This window comes from Mus pahari, chromosome 19, assembly GCF_900095145.1.
Source record: "Mus pahari chromosome 19, PAHARI_EIJ_v1.1, whole genome shotgun sequence".
Taxonomy (NCBI): domain Eukaryota; kingdom Metazoa; phylum Chordata; class Mammalia; order Rodentia; family Muridae; genus Mus; species Mus pahari.
Genome location: NC_034608.1, coordinates 219,593 through 228,403, shown reverse-complemented (window position 1 = coordinate 228,403; position 8,811 = coordinate 219,593). Strand labels below are relative to the sequence as shown.

Sequence of the window (8,811 nt, the reverse complement as noted above, 5' to 3'; positions counted from 1 at the left end):
CATTCCGCGTGATGCTTCGGGCTCTTTATGGCTCTTAGAGCCTCTGGGCTTGGTGCTATGCCTCCCTCTGGGTGTGTTTCTTCTCTCTCTGCCTTCTCACTCTTTTCTCTTTTCCTCTCTTCTTTCCTGTTTACTTTCCTGTTTACTCTCTCCCTTTCTCCCTTTCTGCTTCTCTCTTTTTCCTGCTCACATCTCTCCCCATGCACCACATGGTGTACTGAAAATGTTTTCATTTCCTTTGTCCTGCCTTTTCCGATCTTCGCTAATCTGTGTTCACCTTTGCTAGTTCAGCGTTTCCCGATGTCCGTCACTCCCTGCTTCTGTATTTCTCCTTTTCTGACGCTAGAAGGCGCTCTCTCTGAATAGTCGCCTTTCCCTTTTTCTGTCCTTTTCTCTCAGGATTTTCCTTTTGGCCCTGTGATCCTCTTTATCTCTGCGATCCATCCCCATTCCTTGTGACTCTGTCTCTAGTGGTCTCTCCTTGTCTCCCTGTGACTGTCTCTGGGGGAATATCGACCCTTCTCGGTGTCTCCTTGGAACTGTCTTGGGGGAATCTCGACTCTCCTCGGTGACTCCCTGTGACTGTCCTCTCTTTGTCGTCTCTCCCTCCTCTGCCTCCCCGAGACTCTGTGGGATTCTCTTCACTCTGTCTCTCCCTACGGCTCTCCAGCTCTGAAGGTCTCTCCTTTATCCACGTCTCCCTGTAACTCTCCATCTCTGAGGGCCTATGCCCTCCGTATCTCCCTATGACTATACCAGAGTGTCTTTCTTGACTCTGGACCTCCCTATGCTCTATCTTGGGTGTCTCTCGTGTCTCCCTGTGACTCTCCACCTGAGTGGTTCTCCCAACTCAGTGTCACCCTGGGATTTCCTATGCACACGCCCAGGTCTCCTCCCCTGAGTTCTTCTTCCCCCAGGTCACGCCCCACGATGAGCCTTCCTTGAGGTTCCAGCCCTCCTGGCAGGAAGCCGTTCTGGGGAATCCTGGCCCGCCAGAGGCTGTCGAGCTCAGTGCACTCTGGGACTTATGGTTGGGGCCCTCCTGTATGCTATTCTTGGGACGCAAAGGAGAACTACTCCTCCCGGCGTGCAATGCACGTTAGGCTGGCGGCTGCGGTGGCGCGGGTGTGTCTGTTCAGCAACACATCGTCTTTGCGGTTTTGCTGAGGTCCCCGTGGAGTCGGAATTCCAGAAGGTGCAGGGTGGGTGAAGGAATTAGAGTCAGTCCTCAAGCACCCTTCTGAACACAGAGTTCCCTGACCAACCCGCAATCCTATTGATGTCTGTGGTTTTCTGGGGCGATGGGTGAAGGGCACTGGAAGTACAGCTTCTTCCTCTGTTGCTTTCCCGAGTTAATACAGCAGATCACTGGATGCTACAGTTCTATTTTGTTTTTGTTTTCTTTTAAATAAGAGCTTGCACACCTTTAATCCCAGACAGAAGCAGGAGGACCTCCTGTGAGTTTGATGCCAGCCTGATCTATATAGCAAGTTCCAGACCACCCAGGGCTACAAGGTATCTGTCTGATAAATAAATAAATAAATCTTTGTGTATTTTTCTGGCTGGCTTCAAACTTGCTAGGTAATCGAAGATAACCAGCGTCTGAGCTTCCTATCTTTACCTCCCCAAGAACGGGGTTTATAGGCATATATCACCCGTGAGGTAGGGGAGTATTCAAGTATTAGAGATTGACCCTGGGATCTTTTTTTTTCTTTTTAAAGATTTATTTATTTATTATATGCAAGTTCACTGTAGCTGTTTTCAGACACTCCAGAAGAGGGCGCCAGATCTCGTTAAGGATGGTTGTGAGTCACCATGTGGTTACTGGGAATTGAACTCAGGACCTTCGGAAGATCAGTCTTAACCGCTGTCTTAACCGCTGAACCATCTCTCCAGCCCGACCCTGGGAATCTTGTGTTAGCTCCGCAAGCACTCTACCAACTGATCCACACCACAACCCCTCTAGCTGTTCTTTCTGGTGTCTTCCAGAAGGTATTCTTGAATCGGGACGAGAAGTGGATGTGATGCCCTCCTGAGAAGAGGAACTGGTGTAGATAACATCTTGGTAGGCACTGAAGAAATAAGACTTACCACTCCGAGCGTGTGTCCTCGCTGGCTCTTCCCCCATGTACTTCCTGTTAGGTCTCAAACCTGGGGCAAATGGTTAACTGAGGTGCCTATTGAACATATCAAAGCAGAACTGGCTGCCGGGCTCTCCCAGCATCCCTCAGTCCCTACCTGTTACAGACTACAGCTGGTATACCTCACCCCCTATCCTAAACTCCTTCAGTTCAGGGGCTGGGCTGCCTGCCCTGCCACAGTTGCTCTCCCCTATATATCCCAGCCATTTTGGTTACTGGGCCCTTTTTGTCTGCTCTTTGCCCTCCTGGCCTCTTGGTCTCCTAGCTTCCCCCCTCCCCCTCTCCTCTGCTCTCCTTACATGGTCCACCTCAGAGTCACTCTGGACTCTCCTAGATGTCCCTACCTCTGGCTATGCTTCCCTTCTATCTACAATAACCCTTCTCCTCCACCATGCGTAGGAGCAGTCAAATCCTTTCGTTTATGTTGTATTTCATTTATATCCTTTTATTTATTTATAATCTTTTCCAAGTTACCTTTGTGTGGGCGCAGTTGCAAATGAGATTGTATGATCCTGAAGTTTCTGTGTGTATGTATGTGATCATGGAGGCCGAAGGATATCAATGGGTTTGTTTGTTTTTGTTTTTTTGTTTTTTTCGAGACAGGGTTTCTCCGTGTAGAACTACCAGGCTGGCCTCGAACTCAAGACATTCGCCTGCCTCTGCCTCCCAAGTGCTGGGATTAAAGGCGTGCGCCACCTGGGCCGGTATCAGTGGTTTTAATCTGAGCTATCTCTCCTGAAACTGTAGCTTCGAGCTGCTGATGTGGGCGCTATGAACTGGACTCAAGCATTTTTTTTTTTTAATTGCAAAATCACCTCTCAGCACTGGGACATTGCATTTCTGAATTGTCCAAGTGGTATTTTGTTCCTGAATCTGTGTGTGTTGCTAGGGACAGGCCGGCCAGGGCCTCTGTACACACTAAGCAAGTACTTTCCCTCTAAGCTACTTGCCAGAGCCTTTTGTTTCTCAAGTATTCATGGGACTCTCTGGGGGAAGGGATCACATTCTTGTCTTTCCTAGTTAACCTTCCTGGTTTCTTTTTAAGATTATAAAATGTTCATGTGAGTGTAGTTGTGGAGGCCAGAAAATGGTACCATCTGTCATTTCCTTCACTGTGTATTTGTCTAAGGCAGGAAGCCAGCAAGCCCAGTGATTCTCTGTGCCCCCCACCTTCACCATGGGGTGTGTTGCATGCATTTGAGGGGATGTTCAGCTTGTTTCTTGGGTACTGGGAATCTTATCCCTGGTACCCACAGTGCCAAAGCATGTGCTTTTAACCAACCCCTGAGCGCTCAAGGCTCCCACACCCCCGTTTTGAAGAATTAAGACTATTGGGCTATGGTATATAGCTCAGACGATAAAGTGCTTGCCCAGCATGGGCCATTCTCTGGGTTCAGTCCCCAAAACTGCATAAACTGGGTGTGGTGGCTTAAATTGTAATCCCAGCAATGGAGGAGGTAGGACTTGGCTACATATTGAGTTTGAGGCCAGCCTAATCTACGTGAGACCAGCTTAAAGGGGTGGGGGTGGGGGAGCGGGGGAGGGTAGAGAGATAGCTCAGTGGTTCTCTTCCAGAGGACCTGGGTTCAATTCCCAGTACCCACATGGCAGCTCACAACTGTCTGTAACTCCTGTTCCAGGGGACCCAATACCCTCACAGACATGCATGCTGGCACATCAACAATGTACATAAAATTAAAATAGATACATTATTTTTAAAGGGGGGGGGGAGACCCAGGCTCTGCCACTGTTTTCTAATGAGGCCAAGGTTGTCTGTCCCACCCCATTTCTATCATGAAACTGAAGAATCCGAGTCTCACCTCTCTCTTGGAGTCCTCCCTTCCTCCCCCCCCCATAAAGAAAGCACGAGTCTTCCTGTTATCATTATATTTTTTTTTCTAAAAAAAAAAAAAAAAGAACATTATGGATGTGAGGAGTGGGAAAGGGTAACTGACAGCAGGAGCTACTGAAACCCAAAGCTCCAGAAAGTTAAAAAATAAAATAAAATATATATTTATACATTTATTTATACATATATACCAAGTAATGTATGTGAGTCCCAGAGAAGCAGAAAGCAGCAGCAAGAAGCAACTAGCACACGAGAGGACCTGGGTTCATGTACAGCACACACAAGCCATTCCAATCCTGATAGCCCCAAACCTACCCTCCAGCCCCAAGAAAAGACGTTTCAGAAACTTCTCTCTTTAACGGGGCTACACAACTGGGGTATGGTGGTACATCTGTCATCTCAGCACCCAGAAGGTGGAGTCAGAAAGACAAGAAGCCTCACCTACACAATTATATTTGAGACCAGGAGGTTAAGAAAACCTCCAAAGCTATTTAAAACAAAACGAAACAAAAACAAAAACAAAAGAGCTTCTTAGAGGAAAAGGTGATCATAATGCCTTTGAGGCCGGTAGAGGCTGTTTCTCTTCTCATTCCTGCTAAAGCAGACCATGTTATTTTTAACACTGAGACAAGAAGACAGCCATTACTGATGCTCAGAAATACTTCAGAGTTGTCTTAAGACCGTACGGGTGGCCGGGCAGTGGTGGCACACACCCTTAATCCCAGCACCAGGGAGGCATAAGCAGACAGATATCTTGAGTTTGAAAGCAGCCTGGTCTACAGAGCAAATTCAGGACAGCCAAGGCTACACAGAGAAACCCTGGGGGGTGGGGGAGAGGAAGGGAGGGACAGACACAGAGAGAGAGATACCATGTGGATATTTTTGGTGGGTTTGTTTGAATAGCACAGAAAATAATTTAGGAAAAGGTGCCCATCCATTGCTTCATGTAGGGTACTCTTGGTAATGGTCTTTCAGTAAGCCTGGTTTAAAAAAAAAATCTAGAGCAACGTTTAGAGACTGCATAAGGCTGACTCCTGGCCACCGGGAATTGCTGACCTCCAGGATTTTGTTTGCTTTGTTTTGAATTTAAAGGAGAGGTACACTATATGACCTGCTTCCCAATCCCCTTCTCACACACACACACACACACACACACACTGGCTAAGGCACAGCTAAGGCAGGCAGGCAGGCAGGCATGCTTTGGCAATGAGGCCCCTAAAGAGGCCCATGGGGTGAAGAACCGCAAAGGAGTGTGGGTAACTGCAAAGGAGTGTGGGATATGTGGGGCCAGCACCTTTGAGGGGTGAGGGAGAGAAAGCAAGAATTCTTCGGGCTCCCAAGAAAATAGGCAGGTGATAAAACCCACAGGAAAGACTATAGAGATAGAAAAAAATGAATGAGGCAAGCTGTGGAGCCACAGCTCAAGGGTAAAACAGGCATACCAGAAGAGGAAAGGTAAGAAAGGGATGGAAAAAGAAAACGGGGAATAAGGAAGAATATACATATCCAACAGGGAAGAGGAAATGGGAGGGAGATGTGGGGAAAACAGGATGGTACAGACACCTGGGTAACCAACGGGTGGAGGAGGCTGCAAGGAGAGATGGGGAAGGGAGCCCCTTGTCAATCTTAGACCTTGACGAACACCAGACGAGTGGAGTACACCAGATCAGACACATATGCCAGCAGGTTGATACCTGTCAGGATGGACACCGCCAGTCGTCGGTCCCAGAAACACACCGAGCTGGGACTATAACTACGACTGCAGCTTGGATCCATTGAACGGCGGGGTTGGCCCTGATATCTCTGATCAAACTGGTAGAGGGGCCAGAGGACGATGGCAGTGGCGTAAAAGAGAACAGAGAGTAAGGCCAAGCCTGACAGGAAGGTGGGGAAAGGGATGGGCAACACGTTGGTACAATCTCCCAGGTTGAGCAGGATGGTCACTCCTGCTAGTATGAAGCAGATGGCATAGACTGCCACACACCACTCCAGGGCCGGCTTCTGATTGTACAGGATCGGCTCGCTGATGAAGGCGAAGATGATACAGGCTACGAAGGTCTCAAAAACTTTGAGCAGCCCTGGCACGGTAGCCATATAGCCAGTGATCTCACCGGGCCTTGCACGGGTCCAGGCCACTTCAGTGGCGTACGCCAAACAGGCAACGCAGGAGAAGGTGGTGGCGGCGATGGCGTGGTCCCGGGTACGTCCGTGACCTAGGAACTGCACATAGGTGGTGGGATAGATGATGGAAGACGACAGGCAGAAGAGGGCCGCGTAGCAGGCAAAGGTGATGGGGAAGTTTCGCCATGACAGGGGGAAGTGGGCCTGGAGTCCACCTAACTCCACAATCAGGATGACGAGGGTAACGGCAAAGCAGAAACACCAGGTGAACATAGCCCAGTTACCCATGGGCCCTGTCCAGGCACCCACACTAGCCACCAGCGAGAAAGCCACACAGGTGGATATTAGCTGCAGGAGGCGGAGGAGGCCCAGTGGCTGGGTCAGCGCCCGAACGGACCCCACAGTGGTGGAGGATGACGTTGTAGTCGTGATGGTTGTACGGGTTACGGTTACCGGCATGGCTGAGAAAAGGAAAAGCATTTGGGTAAGATCTCACATACTGAGGGATCCAGGTACACAGCCCTCATCCATCTTGGAATAAATTACTTTGAATTCTGAAAAGGCTGTGTCTTAACGTATAGAACCTCAAACTATAAAAATGAATTGGTCATCCAGGTTCTAGGCTCATCCTAGCCCTACCCATGAGAAAACTCAAAATCCAAACACTCAAAGCTATACTTCTTGCTTCCCTTTCTCAGGGAGTCAGCATCCTATCCACTGGAGTGTGTGTTGCCATGCTGGAAAACCAGAGCTGGTTCACTGGGACATACTTCCTGGAAGGGAAAAAAAAACCTAACTTCTGACCTCCACTCAAGCACATACAGACTCACCCCAAACATACACCTACAACTGTGGCCGTGGGGATGTGGCTCAGCTGGTAACACGCTTGTCTGTATCATTCAGGAAGCCCTGGATCTGAACCCTGCACTGTGCAAACCAAGTCAAGAAGTGCACACCTGTGATCTTAGCATTTGGGAGGCTCAAGTAGGAAGGTTACTGTGTGATGGAGGCCAGCCTGGGCTCTGTAATAAAGTCCAAGTTACCTTGGGCTACAGAATGCGGTTTTGCCTTTAAAACAACCAAAACAAACAAACAAAACCAGCTTGGTCTACATAGTGAGTTCCAGGATGGTCAAGGCTACTCTGTTTTATAACAAACAAACCCTATTTTATAACAAACAAACAACAAAACCACCCACCCAGCAATGAAAGATATGGTCTAAGATCTAGCCTGTCTGTCCTTCACTTCCTCCTGTGTGTGACCTAGGGTTTTTTTTAACCCCAGGCCCTGTGAACAAAGTTCCCCCTTTTATCCACAGCGACTCAGCCATCTCTAACTTCTCCATAGCCAAGACTCCCAACTTCCTCATACTTTATGCCCTGTGAAAAGATTTCTTTTATATAAGAGCAACCTAGACATTAGCAGCCCCTACCCACCCAAAATTCTAACTTCCACTCCACCTCCCACACCTAACCAGAGTACTGGGCCTGCATCCTTCTCACCCCTCTTCCAGACAGAGATCTCTAACCTGGAACATTACGCTTTCTTTCTCCCCTCCCCTCAGGCTTCACCCCCAATCCTACCTCAGACCTGGAGAATTGAAGACTGCTCAGTTTCTGCTTTCCTATCTCTCAGCTTATCACTTCCTCCAGGGACTCAGCTAGCAGGTACCTCAAGTACAGGAAAATTCAACTCCCTCCATTCTCATTGAGCGGCCGACTGAAATCTCTAGTTTTCGAGGTCAGTCACACAGGGCTGGACCTCAGGGCAGGCCTCTCAGCCTTCTAGTGTACCATGTGACCCTGACATGGGAAGTGAGTGGAAGGACTAACATCTTTTTTTTTTTTTTTTTTTTTGGCGTTTTCGAATCAGGGTTTCTCTGTGTAGCCCTGGCTGTCCTGGAACTCACTCTGTAGACCAGGCTGGCCTCGAACTCAGAAATCCGCCTGTCTCTGCCTTCCAAGTGCTGGTATTAAAGGCATGTGCCACCACTGCCCAGCCACATCTCATTTTTACACTGCAAACCACAGCTTTTGTCTCCTTGTCCTAGAGGCTCAGAACTAGGACCAGATGTCAGAGCATTCTCAGGATGTTAACTGTCTGACCTCTCGGCTGACGCCACTAAAGATATGAGACGGTGGCTTCCAAGTCCACTTTCATTACTACTGTCAGTTCTGTAGTTATTTCTTCTGAATTGAACATCAGCTGATAGAGGGAAGGGAGGGACTCAAATAACTCAAAAGCTATAGAGACTTGAGGCCAACTAGATGGCTCAGTGGGTAAAGAAACTTACAACAGGGGCTGTTGAGATGACTCAGCAGGTAAGAGCACTGACTGCTCTTCCGAAGATCCTGAGTTCAAATCCCAACAACCAGAGTGGCTCACAACCACCTGTAATGAGATCTGACACCCTCTTCTGGTATGTCTGAAGATAGCTACAGTGTACTTATTTATTATTATTATTATTATTATATTACTTATGTATGTACTTATGTATTTATTATTATATGTACAGTGTACATATAATAATAAATAAATCTTTGGACTGGAGCAAGCAGAGGACCTGAGTTCAATTCCCAGCAACCACATGATGGCTCACAACTATCTGTACAGCTACAGTGTACTCATATACAGAAAATAAATAAATAAATCTTAGAAAGAAAGAAAGAGAGAGAGAGAGAGAGAGAGAGAGAGAGAGAG

General features: G+C 48.0%; 1 protein-coding gene across 3 annotated transcripts in view; it reads right to left on the bottom strand.

Moving 5' to 3' along the window:
* Positions 1-4,050: 4,050 nt before the first annotated feature.
* Myadm (myeloid associated differentiation marker) overlaps positions 4,051-8,811 on the bottom strand; it is a 10,482-nt gene continuing 5,721 nt past the window's right edge. For all 3 annotated transcript variants that reach the window (XM_029532320.1, XM_021219308.2, XM_029532321.1), the window contains exon 3: positions 4,051-6,572. In XM_029532320.1, the coding sequence (XP_029388180.1) occupies positions 5,617-6,570 (954 nt within the window). In that variant the 5' untranslated portion in view covers positions 6,571-6,572 and the 3' untranslated portion in view covers positions 4,051-5,616. The remainder of the gene's footprint in view (positions 6,573-8,811) is intronic.